Consider the following 15,067-nt stretch of genomic DNA (forward strand, 5'->3'; position numbering starts at 1 on the left):
CCAAGTTGAGAATGTAAAGGAAGAGTTCCTGAAAGAAGCTGAAAGTGCTGCTCCAGTGAACATACAAGTTATAAGGTAAAGTAGCCTTTTGTTGATAAGGAGAAAGTTTTATTGGTCCTGATAGAAAATCAAATGAGTTACAACATTCACTTCAACCAAAGCCTCATCTGGAGGGATGCTGTGAAGTGAAGACCTGAGAAATGCGAGGGAGCTACATAAAAGTATGAAGCTAACAGAGGTTTGTTTGAGAAGTTTACAGAAAGAAACTATAGTAACATAAAAGTGCAAGGTGAAGCCAGGCGTGGTGGCACACTTCTGTAGTCCTGGCACTCAGGAGGCTGAGGTAGGAGGAGCTTGTGAGTTCGAGGCCAGGCTGGACTACAAAGTGAGTTCAAGGCCAGCCTGAACTGCATAGTGAGACCTTGTCTTAAAACAAATAAACAAACAAAAAAACCCAAACAAACAGTGAAGCAGTGGGTGCTTATGGAGAAACTTTGCAAGATGATGGATCTGTTGCAAAGTAAATTGAAATCTTGCAGGATTCACCATTCTACATGTCAGCAAAAGAGTCATGATTTGGGGAGGAGGTCAAAATATCACAACTGATAGAAGTTTAGAGGAGATTGATTCTAACCCTTTTAGATGACTCTAGGATTCTATGACTTCAGTGGAGGAAATAGTCATAGAAATAGAGTTGTAAGTGGAAGTTGACTGAATTGCTGTAATCTCATAATAAAACCTAAAAAGACGAGGAGTTGCTTCTTAGGAATAATCAAAGAAACTTGGTTTTTTGAGATGGAATATATTCATGGGAATTTGCTATGATCATTGTTGAAATGACAATAATAGATTTCAAATATTATATAAACTTAGTTGATAAGGTCATGGTAGAATTTGAGAGGATAGATTCTAATTTTTAAGGAAGTTCTACTGTGGTAAAATGCTATCAAAAAGCATTCCTCACAGGGGTTATATTGTTTGATCAATTTGCATGCCTATATCTTATAATCTGAACAGCTACTTGAAGATAACAATGTGTAATATAACAACCATTGTTAATTTCGTATCATCTTGTTTTGAAATTCTGTATAGTTTTTATTGTTTTTTTCTCACTCTGTTTAAAAAACAACATTCCTCAGGGAAATCTTTCATAAAAGGAAGACTCAATCAATCTGGCAAAACTTCATTGTCTTATTTTAATAAGATTCTATAGCCACTCTGACCTTCAGCAACTACTGATGGAGACCCCTATGAAGCAGCCCTGAGCAGGACTTAAATTAACCAATTGGCTTTTCATGTTTATTTGTGAGTCTGTCCAAAGCCTAAGCCACTTGTGTGGAGATGGGTGGTGGACTCACAGTAAGTGAACCTCTGTGAGTTGCTGATCTCTACTAAGGCCTGTAGTGGTGGATAAAGCCAAAAAGACTCAAAGGATAAGACAAGATCACAGCCAAGGTCACCTGGATCTAACTTCAACTAGATAGCGACTGTAGCCACAGGCATCTCACGCCTGGGTAGATTAATTTAGTACCTTGGAAAAGTCCTTGAGTGGTTCTGCACTTCTTGAGTGTTCCCCTCCCTCTTCTGATAACTAAATAAATATGGGCCTCCCAGAGAAGGTCTTGTTCTTAGCCCTGAGAGAATCTTGAATTATGTGAGAAGGCTTTGATTCTCCTGGAGCCCTGAGAGCATTCCATTTGCCTCTTTTTATTTAGCCTTTGCTATGTACTTGTTTGGGAGGTTGCAGACCTGATCACCCTGCCATAACTAAGGGATATTATTAACCCAACATACTACCATCCTAGTTAGTCAGCAACAGCCAGCATCGAGCCAGGACACTCAATGAGCAAAAAATTAGCTTACTGAAGACACAGCTGAGTGTTAGCATTTTTAGCAAAAAATATTTTTAAGTTAACATATGTACATTTTTAGATACTATGCTGTTGCACATTTACTAGACTACAATGTAGTATAAATATAATTTTTATTTGTCCTGAAAAACAAAATTCATTAAGTCACTACATTTTCATAATTTATTTATTTCAGTGGTTGGGAACTGAACTTATGATATCTATGAGGTATGACTAGCTGATGAGGTTTTTATTTATTTATTCTTTTATTTTTATTTATTTATTTTTGCCAGTAGAGGGAATCAAACTTATGACCTTGTGCTTGCTGGGCAGGTGCTGTGCTGCTGAGCTAAATTCCCAGCCCTTCTGATGAGGTTTTTAAATCAACTATTATAACTATGCTCAAGAACGTGGAGGTGGGCCTGGGATATAGCTCAGTGGCACAATGCCGGCCTGGCAAGGGCAAGAAGGGCAAGGTCCTGAGTTCAATTCCCAGTACAAAAAAAAAAAAATCCTAAGAACATGAAGAAAAATGTTCTAGTAATAAATAAAAAATAGAAAACATCAGTGAAAAACTATAAAAATTGAAATTTCAAAAAAATACAACGTCTGAAATTTAAATTCCCTAAATGGACTTGTATAGAATTTTGCATTTACACACAAAAAGTTTTTGAACTTTGTAGATCAATAGAAATTATTCAATATTGAAAATTCAATATAAACTTTGAAAGAATAGACACAGTTCTAGCCTTCTTAGAAAAGAAGGAATGCACCATAAATGATAAATATGGGTAGATGTGAAAGACTCCTCTTCCACTGAATATCTTCAAATTCATTTATAACAAGAACTATTATATTTTGTTGATACAATGTATGACAGAGCATAAGGGCTAGAGAAAGGAGGTAAATGAATCCATTTGTTGCACTCTTGCACCTTATGTGACTTGTTTGGATGTTTATGTATTTACTTATATATTTTTTGTACTGGGAATCAAACTCAGGACCTTGCGCTTACCAGGCAGGCACTGTGCCACTGAGCTGTACCCCTGGCCCCATTTATTCTATTTATACTAAAAAGCTAGGGATGTACTGCAGAGGCCCGACTCCTGGGTCAGACTCAGCCTATTCCAGCTCTGTACTCCATCATTTCCTCTCCAAACACCAGGGAACACTGCAGCCTGGTAACATCCTCACAGTACTCATGAGGGCAAGGGAAACCCCACCCCCCAGCTGGCAGAGTGAGAACATATGGGTGAACAGGACTTGGGGGCATGCATTCCCACCTGTGGACTATGCAGACTCCCACCTGAGACTGGATCACCTGCCAATTCCTGTGGTTCCAGGCCACCCACCACCATCATCTCATGCAAGGTCCTCCGCGGAGCTGGGCAGGAATGTGTTTGCAGGTTCCTGCTGGAATGCAAGTACCCCCTGACTCTGCTCTGTGTATTCTGCTGTCATGCCTAAGGGGGTGCGAACCAAGCCCAGGGGCAGTGTCAGATTCTGCCTGCGGGTCAGTGGCGAGAATTCCTGAGACTAGGTTTGTTTGGGTGTTGAGTGCAAGTGAAAGAAGTGAATGTGATGTGGTTGTTTGCAGTCAGACTGGAACCAAGGTAAGAAGAGAATCTTGTGAACACTCAGGCTTCGTGGCAAAGTGGTCATGTGTGAATTGCTCGTACATCCTCTTGTTGGAATATTTGATCTGAGTTCCTGCCAGCAGATATGTGTATGCATGTTTTGCTTTTCGCTGATGTTTATTTTCTCTTCCTTTTCTCATCTCCCTATCTGGTTTCTTCCATTTAACCTCCCAAATCACTTAAAATAAATAGCTGAGGGAGTGAACACTATCTCTTGACAAAGCTGAAAACACCTCATGGAAAGCTGTATTTCACTAAAAAGATCACATCACAAGCTCTTCTCATCCTACTTAGCCTCAACCCTCAGCAGCAAAAAAAGAACAAAAGGGAAAAAAAACCCAAAAAACAAATACACGTACACACAGGAAAAGGGGGCAACAAGCCAACAAAAGACTCCCAAGGTCTCCCAACTCTTCCAAGGAAGTGTCGGGGGTACCAATGGAGACGAAAGCGTATACCACATAGCAGCAGAGACCTCTGAATTGATTAAAGAAGAGTTAAAGAAACTCGCTAAGTTCCAAGAGGATGTGACCCAAAATTTTATGGAATTTTATGCAAAATGACCAACGTGAATTTGGGGAAAATAAAAATTGGAAGAGCTGGCCAAAATGATTCAAAATATGAATGACAAATTTACCAGAGATATAAGATGCTTGGAAAGGTATCAGAGAGAAATACCAGGAATGAAAAATTGTGTAGAATTCGTAAATTGCAGAAATGACCTATGTGAAGTCAAGGTTTCTGAAATCGAGGACAAAATAGTAAGTTATGATGAGTTACTCAGAAATGCCTCAAAAAAGATAAGAGAACAAGAAAGATTCATCTAGTAGCTATTAGACAATACTTAGAAAACTAGCCTACGGCTATTTGGAGTTAGAAACTAGAAGACAGCACACGTGGAATAATAAATTTGTTTACAGGAATCATAATTGGAAAATTTCTCAAATATGAGGGAAGAGTACAATATACAAGTAAGCAAGGCTTACAGAATACCAACCAATTGCAATGAAAACAAGCTCCCAGGACATATTATAAGTGAAATGCCAGATGTCCAACAGCAGACAAACAACAGAATTTTAAGATTAGAATAAAGCAAAAAAAAATTACATATAAATGTAAACCCATTAGAGCAGATTTCTCAATACAAACCTTAGAGTCTAGAAGAGCTTGGAATGAAGTATTTGGAGCCCTAAGAGAAAACAACTTCCAAACCAGATTAACATATCCAACAAAACTTTCCTTCAAAGTGGATGGTAAAAGAAGAGCATTCCATGACAAAGAACAAGAGATTTATGAATACCAAGCCAGAACTCCAGAAAACTCAAGAATATCCTAGATCAGTGGGAGCAAACCTATGGCATGTGTACTGCAGTGGGCTCTTTATATCCTTGAAAGCTCTAAAAGGTTCACCATCACTGTCCTAGGCAGATACAATGAAATCAACAAAGCCAAAAGTCCAAATGGAATGAATACATCAAGCAAAGCAAATAGATAAATGCACAAAAAAATTGGAGTCAGCAATAAAGAGTGCACACTGTGGGAATTAATCAACACTTTTTAGTAATATCTCAGTGTTAATGGCCTTAGCTCCCCAAATAAAAGACAGTTGGCAGCCTGGAAAAACAGAATCCAACACACTGTTGCATTCAAGAAACTCATCTAATCCAAAAAGATATTCATAGACTACAAATTAAAGGATGGAAAACAGTATTTCATGTACTGGGACCCCCAAAAGAAGCAGTGGTAGCAATTTTACTCTCACAAAAGGTAAACTTCAAGCTAAAAGTGATCAGAAGAGGCAAATAAGATCTCCATGTGCTAGTTAAGTGAATAATGCAACAAGAAGAGATAACATCTATAAATGTACATGCGCTGGACATTGGAATACCTATCTTCATAAAATAAATATTGCAAGGCATAAAAGATCAAATAAACACTAAGGCAGTCATAGTGGGTGACATCAATATCCCGCTTTTTCAAAGAGATAAATCACCTAAAAAAAATCAAATAACAGAGCTGAACCGCACCTTCAAATGTGGAGTTTCTAGACATCTATAGTGTTCTACCCTAATACAGCAGAGTGTACATTCTTCCCTGCAGCACACAACAGATCACGTACTAGTCCAAAAAACCTGCTTAAACCAACATAAAAGAATCAAAACCATCCTATGTTTATCATTAGACCATTGTGCAGTGAAACTAGAAATCAATCATAAAAGAAACTGCAGAAAATTTAGAAACAGAAGAATTAAGAACGCTAGCTCTATGAAAGACTGTTACGCTGAAAAGACAAGCTATGGACTAGGAGAAAGTATTTGCTAGCTGTAGTAGTTAATTGACTAATTGTCAGCTCGAGTGGGAATGCCCTTCTGATTTGAGTCGGTATGGTTACTGGAACCGTACAAAAGGAGAACAGGAGGAAGGAATTGAGCTGATCTTTAAAAGAGCTTTGTTGTGGCTGCCTTTCTTTAGGAGAGTTTTGGGAATTTTTCTTTGAAGGAGCTTTGGCTGCTTTCTTTCTTCTGGGAGCTTCAATCCTTGTCTTCATCTTTTATGTCATCTCCTGGCTTCCAGCACAGACCTCTCAGCCTTCCAACCTCAGATCTTTAAGCCTTTTGGCACAGACCCTTCAGCTTCTGGCACTGGCCCTTGGGCCTTTTGGGTGCAGACCCTTTGGTCTTCCATCATGTATCCTTTGGCCTCTTGTTACAGGCTTGCTCAGGACATTGCTGAGGGCTCCAAGCCCTTGAGTGGATCCTTCAGGTCTCCAGCACACAGACAGATGTCTTGCACTCTTTTACATCTGCCTCTAGTAAGCATTGCGTAGTACACTAACCAACAAAGGACTTGTACTTAGAACGAACAACTCTCAAATCTCAACATTTACAAGAAATCCAATTAGGAAATAGTCAAAGACTATTAGCAAAAATTTCACCAAAGGAGATATACTGATAAAAACATAATTGCATTAAAAACGTTCAACTTCAGTGACCATGAAGAAATGCAAAACAAAAGCACAATAAGATACTAATACATATATGTTAGAATATCTGAAATTTAAAAATCCTCACCATACCAAGTATTGGGAAAGATCAGAAGAGCTAGGTCACTCAACATTTGCATCAGGAATGCAATATGATAAAATCATTCTAGAAAATAATTTTGCAATTTCCTCTAAAACTAAAAATGTGTTTCCCTCATAACACAGCAACTCTTGGGCATTTGTACAATGGAAGTGGAGAACTATGTTCAAAAAAATACTTTTTGGTAAATGTCCCTAGCAGTTTTATTCATAAAATAGCCAGAAGCCAGAAACAATCCAAATATCTTTCAGTGGGTGCAGGACAGATGGCTACATGTATTCCATATACTCCATATATGACTACTCAAGAAAAAATGAATCTCAAGAAAACTTTGCTGAGTGAAAAGAAAATGTTTTCAAAAGCTTACTTAATACATGATTCCATTTATATTGCACTTTGGAAATAATATAGATGTAGAGAATATATTAGCAATTTCCAGGAATTAGAAATGATGGGACAAATAGTGGATAATTTTGCTCTAAAGGAGTAGCAGGAGTCAGGTGTTTGGTGATGTAGGTTTTTTTTTATGATTGTGGTAGTCACATGAAGCTACATGTATGGTACAATTGCATAGAACAACATATACATACAGTAAACTGGTGAAATCTGAATAAATTCTATAGATTGTATGGATATAAGTTTCCTGGTCTTTATAGTATACTGCAGTTATGCAAATGTCAACACAGTAGTGGAGTTAAAGGGGAACAGGACCTACCTATACATTTGCATCTTCATAGAAATCTATAATTATTTCCAAATGTTTTTCAAATAATGGCAAAAGGAAGGATAGAATCTTTGCCAGTAGGATTGTCATAGGTACAGGAATGTTTGGTTTGTAAGGGTGAGTTAATTCACTTCTATTTAGTTTAGTTTCCTAACTCCATGTTAGGAATGTTGTGGCTTTCTTAGGTTTGACATCTTGCTGCACTTTTCCATGTGTTACAGTATATTTTACAAATAAGTTTGTGTTGCAGATTTTTACTCTTTTAATGTCAAATATAGAGTCACATTTGATATGAGTAATTATTTTAGGGACAGTCACACTTGCTAACAGAGGCAGCTTGCTAACCTAAGCAGGGTCATTTTAATAAACAATAGGTGACTGCATGTGCGGGTTACTGTCTGTCATTCTCACTGAAATGTAGATGGTGCAGTTAGAGTATGGTACAGTTTATTCAGCCATAGAAAGCCACCTTTTTTTTTTTTTTAAAACCACATTCCTTGGTTGTTGTTGTTGTTGTTTGGGGGTGGTCTTGTTTTGTTTTGTGTTTTGGTTTGGTTTGGTGTGGTTCTTGGTACTGGGGACAAAACCCAGGGGTGCTTTACCCTCGTAATACATCCTCATCATTTTTTATTTCTTGTTTTGAGGTAAGGTTTCACTAAGTTTCCCAGGCTAGCCTTAGAACTGTCATCCTGCTGCCTCTAGGGTAGCTAGGATTAAACGTATATCCCACTGTGCTTGGCTAGACAACATTCTTGACCTTGCTTGTTACTACCCTTTAGCACATGCTCTATTTTTGGTGCTTTGCTTTGCTAGCTTACTGTTCTACTTCTCCTGCGATGGTTTGCTGGCCGTGTTGCCTCTGCTGCCATGTCTGTCATATGTACCTCTACTGCTGGTCTTTCCTGGTCCATGTGGCTAAGATTCTTTCATGGCAACTCTAATAGCAATAAACTAAGCCAACCTGTTAGACATCCAGTCGTATCTGGACATATCACACAGCCTAGGATGGGCTAAACAAAGAAAGGGATGCCAGGTAACTATGGAAAAGCAAAATGTCCATAGTTTTGCAAAGGTCATACCTTCAATTCAACTAATGGTAGTTGTAAGCATTTTATAGTATTGTTTATATGTGTGTTCATATATTTTAATGATTATTTATGGCAGCAGTGTTGAAAATATTGGTGAAGGATGAGCTTGATAATCATTCTGATGGATAATATGTTCCATGGATTTCTCAATAAATTATATAAAATTAGTGCATTTAAATCTATTTGTTTTGTTTTTTTTTTTGGGGGTTTTCTCCGGTACCGGGAACCGAACTCACGGCCTTGCACTTGCCAGGCAGGTGCTTTTGCCGCTGAGCTAAGTCCCCAGCCCCGTGCATTTAAATCTAAATAGACCTGTAAAGACATTTTTATTAAATTTTAAGACTAATGATAGGAAATTGCTGTGATGAATTCTGGTCTCATGTGGGGCAGCATACTATTAGAAATATTAAAATTTTTTATTAACTAATTCTTTCTTCCCATAAATTTATTAGTGTTAGATATTGCATCTTTCTAGTCTTCTCTACCCACACTTCTCTTCATAATTGTGTAGAATGTATCCTAGCTTCTGTCTTAGAACTGCCACCCAACTAATTCATGCCAGCACATTTAAATTCACTATTCTAAATCATGTTGGCAAGAAAACAATGTAATTTCAATACACCCCAAATGTTACACAGATAGTCTGTTACTCATTTATGTAGGTACTGAAAAAGATGACTGTATTGCCATTTGGAATAATGTACAGGCTAAGAAACAGCTACTAAAATATTTCATGCATCATTTAGCAATACAGCCCTTTTTCTCACTTATGCAGAATCACTACTGAATTTAAATTTATTTACTTATTTTTGAGAAAGGCTATCACTGTGCAGATCAGGCTAAGCTTGAACTAACAGTGTGGCTCTGGCTGGCCTGAAATTCATGGTAACCTTCCTGCCTCAGCCTCACATAGAGTGCTGGGATTACAGGAATGCGCCACCACACCTGGCCTGAATTTAAATTTAACCCTTTGGTTAGGTGTCATTATAACCTCAGAAAAGACATCTTGGCTTTCAACTATTTTCATACTGTGGAAATAAAAAAACTAGGATTAGAGGTCCCATATGACCTAGCTATTGCCTTTCTGTGTATCTTCCCAGAAAAATTAAAAATGTACCACAGCAATATATGTGCACACATGTTTATAGAAGCACAATTTGTAATAGCTAAATATTGGAAACAACCCAAATGCCCATCAACCAAAGAATGGATAAAAAAAATGTGGCCTTTTTACACAGTGAGTGCTACTCAGCCATAAAGGATAAACGAGGCTTTTATAGGTAAGTGGGTGCAGCTTGAGACCATACTCATCAGTGAAATAAATCAGACTCACATGTGTAAACATCATATTGTCTCCCTGGTGTGAGAAATTAAAAGAGTAAACAAGATCTAAAATGTACAATAGATACTGTGAAATGACAAGAAATCGTTCGAAAGGAAAAAGGAACTGAGATGGGGGAAAAGGAAAGGCAAAAAGGTAAGTTAATTATATTACTAGTGTCTCTTAGTTCACCGAAAAGGAAAATTTGTGCTAATATCAACTGAAGAATTTTTTTTATGCCCATATCTTTTACTCTGAGTAACTCCTTAAAAATAACAATATACAAAGCCGGATGTGGTGGCGCATGCCTGTAATCCCAGCACTTGGGAGTCTGAGGCAGGAGGACTGTTGAAAGTTTGAGGCCAGCCTGGACTACAAAGTGAGCTTAAGGCTGGCCTGAACTGCATAGCAAGACCCTGTTTCAAAAAGACAAAAAAAAACCCACCAATATGCAATGTATTAACTATTGTTATTCTCCTATTATTCTGTTATGAATTTTTAATCTACTTTTCTTCCATAAAATTAAAAAAAAAAGAAAAGCTATCTTGGCTTTCAACTATTTTCTAAAAGAAGTTCAGTCTTTAGAGAATTATGTTTTTTTGATTCAGTGTGGCTGTTTGTAAACTTTGCATTTTCTTTACAGAAATAGACACATTAAATAAAAGTTTGAGGGTGTCCCAGAGAAATAAGGAATGCCTTGAAGAGGAAATGAAAACGCTCAAGTTGTTCTCAGATGCAGCTATCTTGAAATCTCAGCAGATTGAGGCATCTAAAGAGCAAGAAGTAAACTTGCAAGCCAGATGCTACAACTTGGAAAAAGAAGTACTAGGTAAAGAGAAGTCTTTCTTGCTGTTATTAGCAACTGGCCATACATACTAAGGAAATGTCTAAAAGTTTTCTTATAATCACAAAATCTAATCTTAATTGATTTGTCTTGCAAACATACCTACTAGAAACTACTGTGATAACTGTGTGGTCCATGTTTGCTTTCTTCCCTCCAATTTTGCTGTTAAGTAAGTGGGTATAATAAAGACATTTCAAGTACAAGGTAAGATTTAAGAAAAACAAAGTGGAATTTACTTTGGTGTATTACTATTCTCAGTGGACTAGTGTGTGGTGAATCCAAACTTTTATTATATTTGTAATACTTTATTTCTAAACCTTAAAAATTAAAAATTATGAAGCAATGTGGTGAGGTTTTTAAGGCCACTGCTGAACATACAACTATTAACAGTGTTCCTCATACTTTCTTATTGTGGTAAAAAGTTACATGACATAAAGTCTACTTTTTCAAGACTTTTCAAATGTACTGTACACAGCTCAGTAGTTTTAAAGAATATTTACACTTTATGCAACAGAACTTTTTATCTTGCAAAACTGAGACTTTATACCCACTACACACTAATTTCCTCTCCCCTCCCACCCTTGTCAGCCACTTGTTTAGTTTTTTGTTTCTATGAGTTTAACTTTAAATTCCACATGTAAGTGAGATTATATATATTATATTGTTGTTCTGTCTCTGGCTTGTTTCACTTCTCAGTATTGTCCAAGTTCATCCATATTGTCACAAATGTCAGGAGTTTCTTCTTTTTATGGATGAATAGTATTTCAGTGTATATGTAAGTGCCATATTTTCTTTATTCATTTGTCAATGGACATCTGGTTTTTTTCTGACTTTTCACTGTTGTATATAATGCTCCAATGAACATGGGCACGCACATATCTCTTCAAGACTTGGCTTTGAGTTGTTCTGGATATATACTTAGAGTTGGGAATGCTGGGTCATATGAGCAACATCCATACTTTTTCTGTATCATTACATATATAGTGCCCTTATTGTGTTACATTTCCACCAAAAGCATGTAAAAGTTCTAGTTTCTTTGCATCTTCACCAACAGTTGTTATTTTCTATTGGTCAGTTAAATATCTTCCTTGGTAAATTATCAGTTCAAGTCCTTTGCTCCTTTAAAAAATCCAGTTATTTGGGTTTTTGTTGTTGCTGTTGTTGAATTGCAGAAGTTCCTCATAAATTCTAGATATTAATACCTTATCAGATACAAGATTCTCTCATTCCATGTGTTGCTTTTTCAACTGCTGATTGTATTCTTGGTGTGCAGAAGTTTGATATAGTCCTTTTGTGTGTTTTAGCTTTTGTTGCCTGTGCTTCTGTTATCATACCCAGGCAAGCACTGTCAAATTCAGTGTTCTCTCTAATCTTTATACCTTTTAAACATATTTATAGACTTTAATTCTTCCACATAAACTTTAAGATAACATTACTTAATTTAAATCCCCACAGGACCTCTAATTAGATTACATTATATTTATATACTAAATTTTGGAGAATAAAATATTATCAGAATTAAATATGGTGAATATTTAAAAGATGAAATAAAAAGCTACTAAGGTCAATTTTCACATATTAGATTAACAAAACTCAAAAATGTGGCAGAAAATTATATTGGTGAGATACTCATATTGCCAGGGAGGGAGACTGTAAATTGGTATGGCTACTTTAGAGAATAATTTGTCAATATCTGTCTGAAATACACCCCTCTTTGACCTGACAGTTTTATTTCTGTGCATTAACATACAGTTATGCCTCCCAATAAGTCAAATGATGGATATATAAAGTCATTCATGGAAGGACAGTAAAAGCAAAAGATAGTAAGCAACTTAAAAGGTCATAATAGGTGACTGATTAAATTAGTTAATTTCACAGTACTCAAACAGTAGAATGCATGCCACCATAAAAATAGTAAGCAAGTTCCTTGTGTATTGATGTGGAGAGATTTCCAAATTATATTATCAATTTAGGAAAGCAGGACATATATTGCATGGTATATTACATATATTACATATCACATTACATATATGCCATGGTATAATTTGTGTTAAAAGAAAACTTAAAAGATATGCATTCATATTTACTTTATGTAATTTTTCTACATTTTTGGATATATATGGATATATTTAGCTACTTTGTGGGCAATAGGAGATATTTACCTATGTGAGAATAATAGGAATTAGGTCAATGATAGATAAATGATCTTTCAGTGAGCTGCCTATGAGCCCAACACCCCCATTCTCTGTCCCCTGCTGCCATCATGGGAAGGGCCCCAGGTCCAGGAAGCCTCAGGACCCTCAGTAAGCTGCCAATGAGCCTTAGACCCTGCATTCCACCTCCTGCCACCATTGAGAGAAGGACCCTGAGTCCTTGAAAGCCTTGGAAACCTCAGTAAGCTACCTGGGAGCCTGAGACTCCATGCTCCACCCCCCATGACCATCACTGGAATGACCCTCAGTCCCGGGAAACCTATGGAGCTTCAAAAATGACAAAACGAAGTAGCAAAATGCAATCTTAGACCTCTCTCCCACCAAGAACAAGTCTAGGAAACATCAACATAAAGAGCTTGGAAGTCACACACCTAAAATTTCTGAAATGATAGCAACTGAAGTAAAGAACCAATTGCATCAGGCTGTAGAGGAAATCAGATTAGAAATATTCTCTCAGGTAAAAAAAGAAATGACAACCATAATAAAAGAATTGCACAGCATATGAAAAGAAGATATAGATAAAAAATAGCAGAACACAGAAAATGATGGAAACCTGGAAGGAACAATTTAGGAAAGAATTAGAATGCATGAAACAGATTTAAAGAGATATCCAGGAAATTAAACATTCCATTGAAAGCTGGCAAAAATCGCTTGAAAGAGACTGAAGATAGACTTTCAGATCTTGAAGACAGCATTGTAGCTAGCGATCATGGAAGGAAAGATCTCTTAAAAGAACAAGGAACCAAAAAATAAAAATTCAACAGCTGCAAGATGAGGCAAAGAAAAACAATATAAGACTGATAGGCATCAACAAAAGAGCAGGAGGCAACATGAATAACATAAAAAGACTATTTGCAGAAGTAATGGCAGAAAATTTCCCAAGCATGGGAAAAGAACCTGATGTACAAATAAGTGAAGCATAGAGAACTCCAATTAGCCATAACCAAAATAAATCTACACCCAGACACATAATAATCAAGATCCCAGAAATTCAGCAAAAGAACAGAATATGAAAAGCTGTTAGAGCTTGGACTGAAGTATTTTAGGTCCTGAAAGAAAGCAACTTCCAACCCAGATGGATGTACCTTGCAAAACTATCTTTCAAAATTGATGGAGAAATAAGATATTTCCATGACAAAGATCAACTGAAGAAATTCACGATCACCAAAGCAACCCTACAAAGAGTACTGAAAGATATTCTACAAGAGATAAAAATGACCACAGTTCAAAAAATAATAATAGAAAAGAACCACCAAGCCTGGCAAGCAATTAAAGAGAGGGGGAAAGTATGGAACAAGCACTGGAGAAAATAACATGTCAAAGATAAGCCAATGCATATCAGTAATAACTACTAATGTAAATGGCCTCAGTTCACCAATCAAAAGAAACGGACTAGCAGAGTGGATCAAGAAACAAAATCCAACAAAATGCTCTATACAAAAAACACATTTAACTTAGACTGAAAGTCAAAGGATGGAAAACAATACTCCATGCAACAGGAATCCAGAAAAAAGCAGAAGTAGCTATTCTGGTTGCAGACAATGTAAACTTCAAATCAATAATGATCAAAAAAGATAAAGAAGATCACTACATTCTTGGTAGGGGAAAACTGCAAGAGGAAGAGAGTACAGTCATAAATATATATGTACCAAATGTAGGAACACCCAACTGTATATGACAAATGTTAACAGACATGAAAAACCAAATAAGGAATAACACAATCATAACAGGGAACTTTAACACCCCCTTGTCACAAAGAGATAGATCAACTAGTCAAAAAATCAGCAAAGAAATAACAACTAAACAAAATGTGTGAACAAATGGACTTAGCAGACCTGTACAGAGTGTTCCACCCAATGACATCACAATGCACACTCTTCTCAGCTGCACATGGAATGTTCTCTAAAATAGACCACATGCTCACTCATAGAACATGCTTAGGTAAATGCAAAGGAATTGAAATTATCCCATGCATATTATTGGACCATAATGCAATGAAAGTGGAAATTATTGACAAAAGAAATTGCCAAAACTCCATAAACATATGGAAATTAAATAACACCCTCCTGAACAACAAATGGGTCACAGATGAAATTAAAGAAGTCAATATGTACAATCAAACAAAGATACAGATACAACCTACCAGAACCTGTGGGATGCAATGAAAGCAGTCCTCCGAGGAAAATTTGTAGCAGTGGACATGGGTATAAGGAAAACAGAATGAGTGCAAATAAACAACCTTATGCTGCACCTCAAGCTTCTAGATTGGGAGGCTGAGGCAGGAGGAATGTTGCGAGTTCAAGACCA

At 36.8% G+C, this 15,067-nt stretch overlaps 1 protein-coding gene and 1 long non-coding RNA gene across 6 annotated transcripts in view; one reads left to right on the top strand and one right to left on the bottom strand.

Annotated features, from left to right (window-relative positions):
* The window catches only part of Lekr1 (leucine, glutamate and lysine rich 1), a 195,262-nt gene that overhangs the window by 66,719 nt on the left and 113,476 nt on the right, over positions 1-15,067 (top strand). For all 5 annotated transcript variants that reach the window (XM_005393085.2, XM_005393081.2, XM_005393084.2 and 2 more), the window contains one exon: positions 10,347-10,532. In XM_005393085.2, the coding sequence (XP_005393142.1) occupies positions 10,347-10,532 (186 nt within the window). The remainder of the gene's footprint in view (positions 1-10,346; positions 10,533-15,067) is intronic.
* Positions 1-15,067, bottom strand: part of LOC102019971 — a 91,546-nt gene that overhangs the window by 33,269 nt on the left and 43,210 nt on the right. The window lies entirely within an intron of this gene.

This window comes from Chinchilla lanigera, unplaced genomic scaffold, assembly GCF_000276665.1.
Source record: "Chinchilla lanigera isolate Chin_1 unplaced genomic scaffold, ChiLan1.0 scaffold00047, whole genome shotgun sequence".
Taxonomy (NCBI): domain Eukaryota; kingdom Metazoa; phylum Chordata; class Mammalia; order Rodentia; family Chinchillidae; genus Chinchilla; species Chinchilla lanigera.